The sequence below is a fragment of the Paroedura picta genome, chromosome 12 (assembly GCF_049243985.1).
Source record: "Paroedura picta isolate Pp20150507F chromosome 12, Ppicta_v3.0, whole genome shotgun sequence".
NCBI lineage: Eukaryota > Metazoa > Chordata > Lepidosauria > Squamata > Gekkonidae > Paroedura > Paroedura picta.
In genome coordinates this window covers 11,657,376-11,673,621 of record NC_135380.1, presented here as the reverse complement: position 1 = coordinate 11,673,621, position 16,246 = coordinate 11,657,376, and the positions used below count along the sequence as shown (strand labels likewise).

At 42.1% G+C, this 16,246-nt stretch overlaps 1 protein-coding gene across 2 annotated transcripts; it reads right to left on the bottom strand.

Annotated features, from left to right (window-relative positions):
- Positions 1 to 16: 16 nt before the first annotated feature.
- LOC143821643 (uncharacterized) lies at positions 17 to 13,803 on the bottom strand. Of its 2 annotated transcripts, XM_077305834.1 has the most exons (12): positions 13,144 to 13,803; positions 12,855 to 12,917; positions 11,566 to 11,596; positions 10,770 to 10,834; positions 9,873 to 9,944; positions 9,401 to 9,523; positions 7,918 to 8,878; positions 4,699 to 7,800; positions 4,433 to 4,504; positions 3,554 to 3,618; positions 1,438 to 1,563; positions 17 to 1,084 (listed from the first exon to the last, which is right to left on the bottom strand). In XM_077305834.1, the coding sequence occupies exons 4-7, from the start codon at positions 10,831 to 10,833 to the stop codon at positions 8,748 to 8,750; spliced, it is 390 nt and encodes a 129-aa protein (XP_077161949.1). In that variant the 5' UTR covers position 10,834; positions 11,566 to 11,596; positions 12,855 to 12,917; positions 13,144 to 13,803; the 3' UTR covers positions 17 to 1,084; positions 1,438 to 1,563; positions 3,554 to 3,618; positions 4,433 to 4,504; positions 4,699 to 7,800; positions 7,918 to 8,747. The 2 variants fall into 2 exon arrangements, with proteins under 2 accessions (XP_077161949.1, XP_077161948.1); XM_077305833.1 differs by lacking the exon at positions 11,566 to 11,596 and having other exon boundaries at positions 13,144 to 13,798.
- Positions 13,804 to 16,246: the final 2,443 nt, after the last annotated feature.

Here is a 16,246-nt window from a genome sequence, read left to right as displayed (position 1 = left end):
TAAAAACACAGTACAATTGTTTTATAAGCTTTTAATATTCGGAGGCTTGACCAAAGTTACACAGAGACACCAGAAGAGATGAAACCACCATTGTTTGTCAGCGAAAAACACACGCTCGCTGTTGGCTGAATCCCACTAAACAAATGTCTCTGCAGTATTCGTGAGGCCTGCTGTTCTATGGTGATATTTTCAAGGTTGTCAGTGAATGGGTCAGATTTAGGAATGTACATCTGTGAGGAATCATATTTGGGGGAGGAGAGGGACTCATCTTAAGCATGGCTACTATGCCCGCAGGAATGGGAGTCGCCCAACCTGGTAGGCTGGGCCAGAGCAACTGTGTGGCCAATCAAGTAATAGTAATAGTTCTTTGATGGAATTGTGTGGACCAATGGGAATGTGTCCTCTGTAACAAACGAGAAACGGAAGTTACCTTTGATCTATGATTTGAGACCTTCCTATTCTGCTCAGAATATATTTTTATCTTTTTGCTCTATCTGCGACTTCTGAGTGATTATTTTGCATTTCTGTGTTTTATCAGATTAGGATCCATTGCTGTTGCTTCATAGGCTGATTTGTTCGGGAAAGAGCGTTGAAGGTCTGCAGGTGGGGTTGCCAACCTCCAGGTGACAACTGGCAACATCAGAGATTGGTTCATCTGAAGAAAATGTCAGCTTTGGAAGGTGGATTTTAGGACATTATATCAACACTGAAGGTCCTGCCCTCCTCAAACCACACCCCCAGTATATCCAGTGATTTCCCAACCCAGAGCAGCCAATCCTACCCGTTGGACAGATTCATGAAGTGAATAACATAACAGGACGATCTAATTACAGAAGTCATTCTAACTAGTTCCAGCTCAGAACCTTCACACTGGACAGAGTCTTTGAAGGGTGGGGTCAACAGGCTGCCAGGTGCCGTAAGACCAAAGCTGGATAACACGTGTAGTAATGTTAGGTCCAAGCATGCATAGAGTTACAGTTATTTGAAGAGCAACACCAGGTAAAAACCTGAATGCGCTTAAAACTTAAGAGCCCAGTTCTGCAGAAGGAGGTGCAACCTCGCTTAACTTTCAGAATGATCCCGTCTATGAATAAAAAAGAGAAAGAGAGAGACGAGTCAGCATGTGTTGAATTGTGCAAGATCTGTTGTGTGTATGATTCAAAAGCATATCCTACAATGTAGTTAGCATTTTCAGATTAGGAACTTCCTGGTATTTTCTAATAATCTTTCCCCAATTGGCTCAACTGGAGACTACCCGTTCCCTTGAGTACACTCCCTCCTGATTGCCTCTAGAAGAACACAGTTAGCCAATTAGACCAGGGGTAGTCAACCTGTGGTCCTCCAGATGTTCATGGACTACAATTCCCATGAGCCCCTGCCAGCGTTTGCCTACAGTACATTTGTCTACAGTACATGAAATCGGCCATGAGGACTCACTTGTTTGAGTTTTTCGAATGAAGCAGTGTCGCCATTTCCCTTTGCCTATGTCACACACATAGGGCTGTCTTGCACAACTGTTATCAGATTTAACATATAAACAGCCTTGGCAGTGGATACCTCCATCTGGGGGGAGACAAATGGAAAAAGGAGAATATCAGAGATAGACCCTAAACTCAGCCAGTGCCTAAACTGTGCTTCAAAGGATTGTCAGATGAAAGGGTGACTGAGGAACAAGAGCATTATGTGCTTTTCTGCTCTAAAGGAGACCACTGTTAGCATGCATCCAGAAATGCTTCCACAACCCCTTCACCCCATCCCCCAAAACAAATAGATTGTAAACAGTACCATGGAAAGCTGACCATAAATGTGTAATGTGATGCAGGGTAATTTGTACAAATCCTTCTTTTCCAAAGATGAGATCACCTCCAGCAGAACCAGCTCTATGGGTCAATTTTTTTCCAATCCACTCTTAACTCCTTTCTTTGTCATACCTATGGATTTCCCACCCTGGAAAACGCAGGAATGGACGTGCCATTCCTATCAGCACCTCACGTTCCAGGGTATTGTAGTTTAAAGTTTCCCTGGACACACGGCACAGTTGCTAGACCACGAGGAACCCGTGGAGGCAGGAGGAACATCAATCCTCAAGGCAGATAACATCAAATAGCTTTCATCATCAGCTGCCCCACAACAGAAGTCAAACTTGCACCACTTAACAAGCTAAAGTTTCGTGAATCCTTCATCAGTGATAATTAATGATCAGGCTTACAAGAGTTCAACAGCCTAAAATGTTTTCAAAACTCAGAGATTTTTGGGATTTCAGGAACCCCAAGTATGTTCCTAAAAGGCTGCGAGTGTTGGGACGGTTGTTCACCTGTTTGAAGTCCTGTAAGCCTGATTGTGAATTATTATTGATGAAGTATCCATGAAAATGTAGCTCGTAACCAGTGCAAGTTTGACTTCTGTTGGAAGGAAGCGGAAGATGAAAGCTACTTTACGCTCACTCATATGCTTTGAAGAATTACATTCCTGCTGCCTACATGGTTCCTTGTGACCTTGATTTTTTGACTGTGATTTTCAGGGGACTTTCTTTTTTGTGTCTGGATCCCGATTGCTAAACCAGGCAACGTACGACTGAGTATGGAAGCTTAGGGGCCACAGTTTGTTTCTTTGAATTACTGTGTAATCGGTGGAATGCTGGACCAGGACGATCCGGGTTCAATTACGACTCATGATGAGGCTTATGGACAATTTACACATTTCCCGTAGCTTCCTACAACTAACTCCCAACTTTTCATAATTTACGAGTAATCCCACCGGGATGAGACTTCCTCTCTGGAGCAGCAATAGGTTCTTGTGTGAGGGATGGAGATGCAATTGGTTTATATTTGGATCATACCATATTTGGGGGTCAAACAGGGTAAGAGGAAGATCATGGATTTCCATTGGCCATTATATACTGTTATAGCTGCAATCTAAGTAACAGCTTCCTCTACCATTCACTCAGTAAAACATGTTTACACACGCACACTACACACCACGCTTTTCCCCTTTAAAGTACAAGATGGTTCATGAAAGCAGCTGGTTGGAGATGTTAAAACACCTACCACTTGTGGCCCCAATATAATTCAATAATCCTGCTTTAAAAGTCAAAGATCCACAATTTTCATATCCCAGCTACATAGTGTGTAATGGTTAAGAGCGTCAACTTCTAATCTGGTGAGCCAGGTTTAATTCCCCGCTCCTCCAGATGCAGCCAGCTGGGTGACCTTGGGCTTGTCACAGTCCTGATAATGCTGTCCTTGCAGAGCAGTCCCATGAGAGCTCTCTCAGCCCCACCTACCTCCCAGGGAGTCTGTTGTGGGGAGAGGGAGGGAAAGCAATTTTAAGCTGCTTTGAGACCCCTTCAGGTATAAAAAGCAATTCTTTTTCATTACCCTGACGATTACATATGAAACCATTCCATTTTCCACCAACCCCAGTATCTTAAGCACCATACTACATAAATATTTCCAACATGGCTCTACAGAATTCATGGTTCTCTTGGAGAAATCATTCCCAGTCCCTTGCATTGTGACAATTTCACCTTTCTTCCCTTCCTCTAATGACCTACCTACTTCAAAGGAGAGTATCATTAAGACACAAAGCAGCAGAATATTGTTCATGAGAATTTTCATTCTGAAAAACAGGAAAAAACAAGAGGTTAAAACAGCATCTCAAAACTACAAAGCATTATGCCAAAAGATTATGGGCAGAGATAGTCCATCTTCCCATTAATATTAATATTGCAAAGAAACAGATAAAGCTGCCAGCCAGGAAACCCAATATCAAGCCAAATTGGTCAACAAACTCCTCTTGATGCAGCAGATTCATTGGAGGATCCACAATTTCTCAATTACAGTGCACAGGTTAGATAGCCAACACAAGCACTAGTATTATTAACTATTTAATATCTTCTAAATCTACATCTCAGGTTTCATGTGCAGTTCACAAAATCCCTTCTTTGCATTTGGAGTTAAGCCTTGAGGTTTCCTGGGTCAATGCCATCTCTCAAGAAAAGGAAGCTAGAGAGATTTACAGGGGATGAGGAATCTGGAAGGGCAGAAGCCGAGGAAAGGTAGTCCTTCCATTCATTAAGCCAGAATAGTCCTTTAATTTCATGCTGATCCAACAGAGTTGAGCCCTGTAAAATGGAAAGTATAAGAACAGACTATGCTACACAGATCAAAACTTTGATTCCACACGATGTAGGATTGCCTAGGAGTGTCCTCATTCTGCATAGAAGTCATGATTCAGGTTTAGGATTCTAATCTCTGCCTTCAGCTTTATTCCAGCTAGATGGACATTTCAAAACAGCCACACAGATCAGGAGGGCAGACATAATAGCCAATTGGAGAGCCTGGTATTTACATGCCAGCGATTCAGAAGCATAATTTTCAGATTTCAGCATTCAAGTTGATATTTAGTGATAATATAGCCAAATAATACTCACATGGACACTTGGAATTCACCAGTGATTCTATTAAAACCAGAGGAACTTCTTTGGCCTCTTTACTGTTTACACCTGAATGCACCAGACATACAGATTAGTACATCATCTCCCTACTGCATCTTGTTATATCGTCCTAGTATGATGCGTTTCTTTTACCATTACTGACTTAACATTCATATTCATAATTACTCAGGATGTTGTTCTTTCAAGTATTTTCACACTATAAGAATTATACAATAATGAAACCTTTTAATAGAAGAATCTACCTCTTTGATTTCATGAATAATCACTCCTTCGGACACCTTACGACACAGATGTATTTCTCTTCAATACTTTTCTTTCTACTTCAGGGTTCGAACTTCATGCATTTCCTTTATTTAGCTAATGCAGCTCTCACTCCATGCCTGGGTAATTATATGGGATATGCACCAGCTTCTTCAGCTCAGATAGCAGGAGAGAAAGAAATCAACCTTCTCCACTACAGCAGAAGCATCAGGTACTTGCCAAGTAACTCCCACAAGAGAATGGTGCAAACCTGAGTAGGTGCAGCCTGTACCACTGCTTTGAAGAACATGCACCAAAACTCTGCTTCTGTCTCACTAATAATGGTGGTTTGGCCACAATGAAGTCAGCGGACCACCAATAAAAGGTCACTGTGTGGGCGATCAAAGGTGGTTGATCAAATGTCCTTAACAACTTTTCCTGATTATCAAATCAGAATGATCTACAGGCAGTAATCACAGAGCAGTACTGTGGGTTTGCTCAGCATACCTTAGTACATCTGGTATTAAGAAAGCAACAATGGCCAATCTGAACTTTAGGTTAATTGGATTCTAGGATGGGCCAGTAAATAAGTTACCAGACTTCACTAACTTGTTATCCGGATAGAAAATATTGTAACCAGCATCCATTACGTTAAGAACCATTTAAAATGCCTTATAATGCTATTGGCTTTATCACGTTGGTTTTAAGTTTTGTTGAATTTTTGACCAGACTTACCAATCTCTATATTCATTCATTCTTCAGCATCTTCTACAAGCCATGGTTTAATACTAAACATCTTGACCATACTAACTTCAGAGATTTTATTAATATCTGATTTTTAAAAAGTGTGACGTCTTTGCAGATAAAACATGTGACACTTTGCAGATAATATACAGAACTGAAGTTTAAAACTGAGAGCCAAAAGCTGCACTGCCATTAGGGAATAGCTCTAAAGGAAATGCAAACAAACAAGCATTTCGCAGCATTTCCAGCATTCAAACTATTTATCATCTAGAGCCAATTTAACTGAGATGGAAGTCGTGCAGTTATCAAAAGCCAATCAGATTCTGGTGGAGGGCTCCATGACTGGAGAGAGACCTTGTCTGCAATACCTGAATGAACACAGAGAACCAACAGGATGAATGAGAAGACAAGCAATGCAGTATCTGGAGATAGCTTGAAAGAAGAAAGGGCTCCTAAAACTACAGCAAATATATGTCAATTCCCTAAGAGAACCAGATTTGCAATATTCTGGCCTCATGTACAAATGTGGCTCATTCATCTAAGCTGGCGTACAAACTCCGCTTGAAATTCTAAGGATCCTACAATCAAAAGCTGCTGAAACGATTAAAGGGGACTGCCACTGAGATCCCAACACCTGGTCGTGAAATTTCAGTTAGAAGAGGTGGCCCAACTAGAACTATACATATCCCCTTTTGAAGGGTACAGTACTTTTCTCCACTTTTCCTGGCCGCCCCCTCATTTTGTACTTTTGTTTTGTACTTAAAGATATGGTTAAAAACCCTTTCCCCTAGTTGAGTTCTTTTGGCCTGCAGAGAGAGAGAAAGCCAGGACTTAAACCAGAGATTCCCAGATCCATGGATCCACAGGAGTCTGTGGGAGCTCCAGAGCTTGTAGACTCAGCTGCAAACTAGAGAACCATCTGCTTCTATTGCTTCCCCTTCCCCGCCCCCAAAAAGTGTGAGTTAGTTGTGGTTTTAGTACCTGTTGTAGTATAGGGCTAGAGCTAGAAGAGACTTATGTGGCCAGCCTGTGCACGTACCCAGTCCCAGTGTGGGGCTGCACAGCAAGACAGACAATGAACTTCTGGTGACATGTCATTTCAGAGAGCTGTGGCAGGGAGGTGTGTCCAGCTGCTTCCATTTCTGGTGCTCCTCAAAGCCTGAAAAATTATTTCAGGGGCTCTTCCACAGTCAAAAGTTTGAATGTATTTGCAGGCCCAAGAATAATGGTAAGCTCAATACGTTTATCAATTTTTTTTTGTCATCTGACTTTCATGAATACAGAATATTTAACCCCCATCCCATTTTTCCATCTCAATGTCCCCTTTTTGTATCAAGGACATATTGTCAGCCTAGACCGAACAGAAGCATCATGCTGTCAATATCCTTGGCACTTCTCTGCTCGTGCAGGTGGATCCCTTCTTTCTCTGCCTCAGACGTGCCACTTTGCAATATGTCTTCAAGTATTCCATGACTCACTGGGATACTGTAACAGGGAGAAGTTGCCTGGGCTTTTCCCACTGCGATTCCAATAACAGAGAAATCTAACTGAAGATGGAACAAAAGCAGAATAATTCTATGCAAATGCGTTTGAAAGACATTTCAAGTTGAATCCTCTTTTGCTGTGCATTGTGGATGCACATTTAATATGATCAGTCTAAAGCATGGTTCCTGTCGTGGGGAGGGGACAAGGCATTATCAAAATGACCATCAGACTTAAAATACACTCAGCACAAAGGAAATACAATCATGGCCAACTTGTCCCACTTCAAAACATTCAAAAAGTTCAGGGTCCCTCCACAAATACATAGTTGAGGAGGGGGAGGAGAGGGGGGCAGTTAGATGTCAGCTGTCACTCTAGCCTGATGGAAGAGTATCTTGCAGGCCTTGTTGATCTCAGCAAACTCCAACAGGGCCCTAACTTCCTCTAGGAGCTCATTCTACCAAGCAGGTGCCAGTAGCAAAAAGGCCCTGACCCTGGGGCCAGGAACCCCCAGGTGGTTAGTGTTGACCAAACTTACCATCTTTGAGGGTCCAACGGCATAGCTCTCAGGCCTTCTGTGGACAGTGAAGCTGTGATACCCAGACAACCACCGCATTCACTCATCATCTCACCACAAGTGCACATTCTAACAATATTGTATTCTCAAAAATGCACTAAAGAGATGCAGTTTCTTGGGCAATTTGTCTTTATTAGATTCAACCAAACAGAGAATACACAAGTTTTTTGAGGACAAGCAGGACTGCTGTTCCATTTAGGGTTGCCAACTCCTAGTTCGGAAACCCCTGGAGATTTGGGATGGAGCTTCAGAAAAACAGGGACCTACATAGGCTTCACCCTCTAAAGCAGGGGTAGTCAACCTGTGGTCCTCCAGATGTCCATGGACTACAATTCCCATGAACCCCTGCCAGCAAATGCTGGCAGGGATTCATGGGAATTGTAGTCCATGGACATCTGGAGGACCACAGGCTTACTACCCCTGCTCTAAAGCAACCATTTCTCCAGGGAAACTCATCTCTGTAGTATGGGTATGAGCTGTAATTCCTGGAGAACCCCATGCCCAACCGGAGACTGGCATCCCTAGTTCCATTGCTAGATATCAACAATTATACATACTGGATTTTATTTCTTTACATTTAAAAATAGTTTAAAAATGATTATCCACTTTAAAATTTGTACACAGCCCACTGAAAAACATGCTTGTGGTTGCCTGCTATTGAACAGGTGGGAAGTGAAAGACAACTGTGCAGGTGAGAAGAAATCTTCCCCAAATCAACATTTTCTTCCCATTGGCCTTCGTTCTGGTAACCAATTATTAGACATTCCTAAAGAATCAGCTGCATCAACAGCATCCATCGGCATGTTTCTAAATATCGCCTTGAAACTCACATTTATTACTGTATAAATAGCCAGTTTCATCCCCCACTGCTGAAATTGTAATATTCAAGGTTAACAGCCATCTTATTATTTCTTAGACTACAGGTTTATTGTGCTAAAAGCTTTGAGGGGTTGCATGAACTCAATCAGCACGCACACTCGCACAGATAGAGAGCAAAGATGCTGTGAATTGTGATACTGAAAGGCCATTAAATGAAAGGGAGACTATCTGTGAAGATAGGCACATTTGGAACAGCTGAAGCTAGGTTGACATCTGTAGTGACTAAGAAGGGCTTTTGTTTAAACACTGAGTAATATAATTAAAATGACTGGAATTCTAATTCTGCAATTTTACACTGGAGACAATTTGAAGGAAGCATTCATCATACTACCAGATCACTTAAGAACAAAGCAGCTCTTAACAGCTTTACTACCAGACATTCATGGAGTTACAGAGTTCTCTAAAGCAGCACCAGGTATTAAAGCGGTAGGTATTTTTGATCCGGGACTCACTTTTGCAGTACGCGGTGCAACCCCGCTGAACTTTTACAGTCTTTCGCACTGTGAGTAAAGAAATGGAAAAGCGATCAGTATGAAGGCCTTGTGATAACAATTAGCCACTGCCATTTTTCTGTCCATGTTCTCTGTTCATAATTGTTCATGTTTTTAGAATGCTGAAGTTTTTCCAGGACACAGGCATGATAGGAAATGTATCAAGGCTCCCCCAAATTATCATACTAGCCATGCCTTCAACCCCATGGGCGGAATATATACTGCATTAAAAAATTATATTCTAGGTTATTTCCTGAGACGTAAGGTGGCTAACAATGCAACAGCATGTTGCTGGATCGCAAAAAGGCAGGCTCAATTCCCTGCCTAAAACAACTGTAAAAAGAACATCAGGGCCCATTCCGGACACATTGGATAATGCACTTTCAATGCACCTTAGAAGTAGATTTTCCTGTTCTGCACAGGGAAATCCAGCTACAAAAGCACATTGAAATTGCATTATCCAATGTGTGTGGAATGGGCCCTGGTCACCTGAAGAAAATCATTTATCTAAAGTTTTTGTTCTGAACTCACTTCGAGAAAACCTTTGTACATAGCAGAATTGCCATTTGCCAGCAGTGCATTCATAGGCCTTTGTTTTACAATTGTTGTCAAATCCAACATCAGTACAGCCAAGGCATTTGACACGGTTGGGTGCTGAAACGGGAAAGGAGAATGTCAGAGATGCTTAACCCAGACGAGGGTTACACACAGTAGTAGTTAATGTTTGGTTCACAGCTTCCTGACAAAAATGGACTGAGGCCATAGAGACAAGGTCTTGGACAGGGTCTTTCTTTGTAGATAAAAGCTTTCTCCTGTGGGAAAGGATTTTGGCAGGAAAAATGTACGATCGTTGGAGGAAGAGGGGGTTTACCTACATGAACCCCATGCTGCGCTAAGCAAATTGTTCTTAGCAATAGATCCTTTCGCAAAGTGCCCATATGTACCTTTCTCGGAATCAATAAATAGCTTTGAACTCTTTTCTACAAGAAAAGTCTCAGCTTGCCTCGTTTCCTGCGGGACAGTATCCTTGGTTCGTGACATCCTTGTTCTCCATCACACCTTGTTCGATCACTATCTGGCAACATAAAATAAATAAACAAACATTTTAATAAACACTCAGGATGGGTAATGTGAATCAACAATCAGTAAAAATGTAAAATCATATATAAATTCCATAAATATTAAAACATTCATTTTCTGTAGCTCCCAACTGGTTTAGAGTGGATGGGGGGGGGGGTCAAAACTTTAGAGCAGGGGTAGTCAACCTGTGGTCCTCCAGATGTTAATGGACTACAATTCCCATGAGCCCCTGCCAGCATTTGCCAGCATTGTTCATGGGAATTGTAGTCCCTGGACATCTAGAGGACCACAGGTTGACTACCCCGGCTTTAGATGACAGATCTTCTCTCCATTGTAGTAGTGAGGCCAGCACTCCGTGATGACCCATTAGGATTCGACCATAGGCCTGGTGGAACAGATCTGTCTTGTAGGCCCTGCTCAATTTTTGTGGGTTTTTAAGCATTCACTTAATCTTTCTTGACAGGTTTTTACTTAACCTAATGTCCTAAAAGAGTGTGTAAAAATCAGAGCACATGGCGGTCCTTAACACCCATACCTGCAATAACAAGTTGTGAGTTTTGTCCAGCAAGCTGCTGAACAGTTTGACATCTGCTGTACAAATCTCCACAAGCAGCATTTTCATACTGGCATATGAAACGGTTCTACTCCCAAATCCCTAGTATCTTCACTAACCTGTAGCTCAAGCACCTTCATTATGGAGGTATGCTGTCCTTCAGCTAACAACAACACATCCCTTTAGTTCATGATTCTCTTCTTGAGTTCCTTCCCAGTCAATTACATGGCAATAGTTTCACTTTGCTTCCCTTCTTTAACAACCTACCTATTCCTACGGAGAGCATCACTAAGAAACACAGTGCCAGAATATCATTCATCTGGATTTTCATTCTGAAAATGTGAATTTGAAAAACAGAAAGCCATATAAGTTTAAAGAGCACATCCAGCTTTCAAAACATCAACCAACAGATGAACGGCAGTGATGGTCTATTTTCAGCATTGGCTTATTCATTGCAAGGAATAAGTAGAACTAGATGGAGAAATGGGTATTGAGCTAAATGTACCAAGAATCAGGCTGTGTAGGGCAGGAGGGGGAAGGAGTCCACAAAGCCTAAAGAACAATGCAGTGACCAGATAGCTGATCCAAGCCCCATTGTTGTTGTTAGGGGCAAAGTCATGTCCGACCCATCGCGACCCCATGGACAATGATCCTCCAGGCCTTCCTGTCCTCTACCATTCCCCGGAGTCCATTTAAGCTCACACTGACTGCTTCAGTGACTCCATCCAGCCACCTCATTCTCTGTCGTCCCCTTCTTCTTTTGCCCTTAATCGCTGCCAGCATTAGGCTCTTCTCCAGGGAACGTTCCTTCTCATGAGGTGGCCAAGCCCCGTTAACCATTATCAAATATTTTATTATATTTTCACCTCAGGTTTCAATCAGGGCTTCACAATCTCCTTCTTGTAGATTAAGAGTTAGCCTTTCCATTTTCTGGATCAACAAAGTCTCTCAGTCAAACTGCAAATAGACACTACAGGTTGATTCATAAGGGGATGAAAAATGTGGCAGGGCAGAGGAAAGAATGATTTTTTTATTGTTCTTTTAAAAACACAATAGCCCTCACCTTCAGGCTGACCCAACAGCACAGTTAATGCCTGCAAAATGGAAATCATAACCATGTAATATGAGAGTTTCTCCCTTGAGTAGAACAGGTCAAGACATGTAGTTCTATACCAGGGGTAGTCAAACTGCCGCCCTCCAGATGTCCATGGACTACAATTCCCATGAGCCCCTGCCAGCAAACGCTGGCAGGGGCTCATGGGAATTGTAGTCCATGGACATCTAGAGGGCCACAGTTTGACTACCCCTGTTCTATATGATGTGTGGCTGGCCAGCACTGTCCTTATTCTGCACGAAGGCAAAATAAGCATCACTCTCTTCGCTTTTTCCAGTGTATGCTCTATTAGCTTTATTCCAGCTGCATACTTTTAAAGACAGCCACGTTTGGATTAAAAGGGCAATAGAAAAAGACACAATCCGCATATTACTGGCTACACACAATAATATAAAGGCCTCTTGAAGAAAAGTTTTTCATACAGTTGTCAGCTTAGATATACTTTATTCCAATAGATTCAGTTTTAATATTCTTCACTTCAATTGTAGTCTCCAATTGTACTGCAGTGAAAAGCAGCTTGGAGTGATGTCAGACAATTATCTTTATGGTTAACTCTGGATGTCGGCGGTGATAGATCTTAAACATTGGAAGGGTAAATGAAGGGCAAAGCCTTTTATATAAAGATATATCTGCGTCTAATGCTAATGCTGGGAGCCTAATGTTGGGAGCGATTGAGGGCAAAAGAAGAAGGGGACGACAGAGAATGAGGTGGCTGGATGGAGTCACTGAAGCAGTCAGTGCAAACTTAAATGGACTCCGGGGAATGGTAGAGGACAGGAAGGCCTGGAGGATCATTGTCCATGGGGTCGCGATGGGTCGGACACGACTTCGCACCTAACAACAATATCTGTGTCTGAAGAAGAATTATTGAAACAAGGTGAGCTACCTGCTTGTCACTAAACTACAACAGGTGAGTGTAATTGAAGTTAAGAATATTAAAACTAAATCTTATGGAATAAAGAATATCTAGGATGTCAACTGTATGATGAACTTTTCTTCAAGACGCCTTTATATTATTGTGTACAGCTAGTAATACACAGATTATGTCTTTATCTAATGTTTGATTCTGTGTATCCTTTTATGTATATTATTAAATTAGAAGGACAGCTATGATAGCTAACTGGCTAACCTTACAAAACAAGAGACTCTGTTTTGTACCCTCTGGTTGACATATGAGCATATTTTTCACACTGAATGACTGACTCCACTGTATATAGAATTAGCAAAACAGTACTTACATGGACATTTGGGATCCACCAAGTTTGTAAGTTCAGAAGTACTAGTTTTGACCTTGTTACTATCTATAAAGATACACAAGAAATGCAATGTGATTAGTATAAGCTGTTACAATATCTTGGCAGGTTTTTTTTTTTCATCTTATGCTATGTTTCCTTAACTGTTATTGTATGCAATATATAACCACGACTGATGACGTGCTCTCTCCAGCACTTGCAGGATAAAAACCGATACAATGCTTTTAAAACAATAATCTACTTTTACTTTACTGAAAATTACTCCCTGGAGTACCTTAAGACACAGCGGTATTTGCCTTCAACTCCTATAACTGGCTGGTCCAACCTCAGTAGATGCAGTCTGTACTGCTCCTTTGAAGAACATGCATCAAAATGTTGCATCTGTTCCAAAAATAATAGAGATTTGGTCAGTGGTGAAATCAGCTGACCACAAGAAAAAGGTCATGGCGTGGGCGATCAAAGCAGGTGGGAATGTATGTAACATCTCAGCCCAACAGCACTGCCATCTCATTCTGATAATAACCCTAATGGAATGAACTACTGGCGCCAAACAAACTGATAATGTTGAATTACTTAGCAAGCCTTAGTACATCTGGTAATAAAAATCAGCAATGGCCAATCTGCACTTTAAGCTAATAAGACGCTAGGGTGGTCCAGTAAATAAAACACTGGATTTTAGACTCAAAACTGTGTCCCTCCCCAACCACTTGGTCTTGGACATGGTCTTTTATGTTGCTCTTTTTAAAAACTGGAATGTATTACACAAACTAGTTATGAGAACAGAAAGTAAATTCTGTAACCAGCATCCACTCCATTAAAATCTACTTTCTGGAATACCTTAAAGACACAGCTGTGTTTCCCTTCAACTCTTACAACTCTGCCCAGTGAGACCAAGGCCCTCCAGAACATTTATTTTATATATTTTATTTATTTTAGGCTGCCCCTCTGTAGGAAAACAGGGTTGCACTTACCTGTAACTGTTGTTCATCGAGTGGTCTTCTGTGCAGTCACACATGGGGGTTCTGCGGAATCGCAGGCCTGCCACGGAGAGGAACTCGCAAGCTTTTATACATATAAAATTCTAGAAGCTCCCAAGAGTGCTCACCCCTCCCCTACAGAGGGTGACTTTCCCGCCCAAAGTCACATGATGTGGGAGGGGTTAGCACTCCCCTCAGTTCTCCTTCCTGCCGCCGGAACAGGCAAGTCAATCCATTATCAGCGGCCCACTGCGGGGAAGGAGGGAGGGTTGTGTGACTGCACAGAAGACCACTCGATGAACAACAGTTACAGGTAAGTGCAACCCTGTTTTCATCTTCGTGGCTTTTGTGCAGTCCCACATGGGAGACTAGCAAGATCACGCACCCTGGAGGTGGGTGTGGGCTTACATAGCAGAAAATGGATTGAATCCACTCTACCCACAGAACCTCTTTCCAGGAGTTGACATCTATAACAAAGTGGTGGACAAATGTGGATGATTGATCAGGTCACTCCACTGCGGATGTCTATTAGAGGCAATCCAGGCAAGAAGACTGCAGAAAAAAACTCTGAGAACATGTAATTCAGAGAGATACCAATAGGGCCATCTACTTCAGGCAAAGCTTGTCAGTTTATGGAAACATCATTCAACATGGTAATATCTGTACTGAGGCCCTTCTACACATTCATGGATCAGTAAGGCAAGTAACGATTTCTACATTGCCTGGATCAGCCCATTCCATTATTTACTTGTTTGGTTTTTTTAACCAAACATATCCCATACACATAGCCCTCTCTGCTTCAGAACCAGGTGTCAAGTCAGGAGTAACTTAGAAATCACTTGGGGAAGAAAAACCATGTTCGGTTTTAATACTACTCATCTCGATGAAATCTTAGAGAAGAGAGGGCCATCAGATAAGGTAGACGTTTCCTCCAACCTTCAGGCTGAATCCACGGCCATCCAAAAAGGATGTACTGTAATACATAAATCTGTCAATCAATGAATCAAAGAAAAGGCAGATTCACAAATGCATTTTTAACGGTTGAGTTGCTAACATCTTGCTATCCTGATCTAGAAACATTTCCATCTACACCAATAGAACAAGTAGAAGAGGGTTTGTGGTTTACCACCCACGCCCTCAAGACCCTAAATATTAACCACCAGCCAGGAATAGCAGACGAACTATCAGTTGGAATTGCCTGACCACTAGGTGATGGTGGAGGTCTCTATGCAGGAATTCTGGCTCTGTCAGACAGGCAATGAACCTGTATGCTTGCAGTAGGAAACATACTCCACTTGGTCTACAGGTTGCTTCAGAAATGCAGTGTACACTGTCCAGTTAGAACTTTCAAATACCATATCTAGGAATCCTGCAAGGGAAGAAGAAGGTTAATGAAGAATGGAAAGGTTTCCCCAGTGGGTTGTGAACCCGCTGATACCCCAGAGCACAACAAGCATTGATTCCAGTAGCAAATGAGTACCCTGTACTGCTTCTTGCAGCAAAAAAGGAACTATGTTTGGAGTGTCCATTATTGACACTCATATGTGACCGCAATCATTGCTTAATCTTCCCTGTATCAATCCAATTCAATATATGCGCTGAGGCTAGCACCAAAGCACACTGAGGTTTCCCATCATGTAGATGACAGAGACATGTTGAACAGAACCTGAGCACTGTAACATAACCTCAGGTAGCCTGTTTCCACCATAGTAATTCATATAGGTTTATGCCATGGAGTCATCTGTAGGCAAACAGGACCTGCTGTTCTTGAATCCTGCACAATCAAAGAATCAAAGACACATAATAGTTCTGACCCGGTACTCAGACAATAATAGTACAACGCTTTCCACAGTCAAATAACAAGGCAACTGTGAGGATTTCAAAGTCAAAGGAGATAGTATCAAGGTATCCCCTACTAGAGATTCAATGTGATGAGTGTAAGAGTATGATCTTAGAGATCCTGCTTCAAATCCCCACTCTGCCATGGAAATTTGCAGAGTGATTCTTTCTCAACTTATCCTACCTCACAGGGTCACTGTGAGGAGAAAGTGGAAGATCACTATATCAGAGCCCTCAGGAGAGTCAAGGGAATAGGGAGTTTCAACCAAAGGTGTTCCTTAAAGATTCTACTTTTTTGTTTTTGTTTTGTTTTTCCCTCACCCACCCCCCAGGGGGTGGAAATCTGTTTTCCAGAGGGATAGCCTCAGTAGTCCTTTCAATGGAAAAAACATTGTGAAATAGATCCATAAATGCCACATTTCAATAGGGAATGAGCACAGATGCTGCAGACCCACAACTTGGACAGCATGCCCACTGAAGACTGGATTCAAATACAAAAGGGAACCTGCCTGACCATCCAGTCACTGAAATAGGGATACACATAGCAACTATATAGCCTGA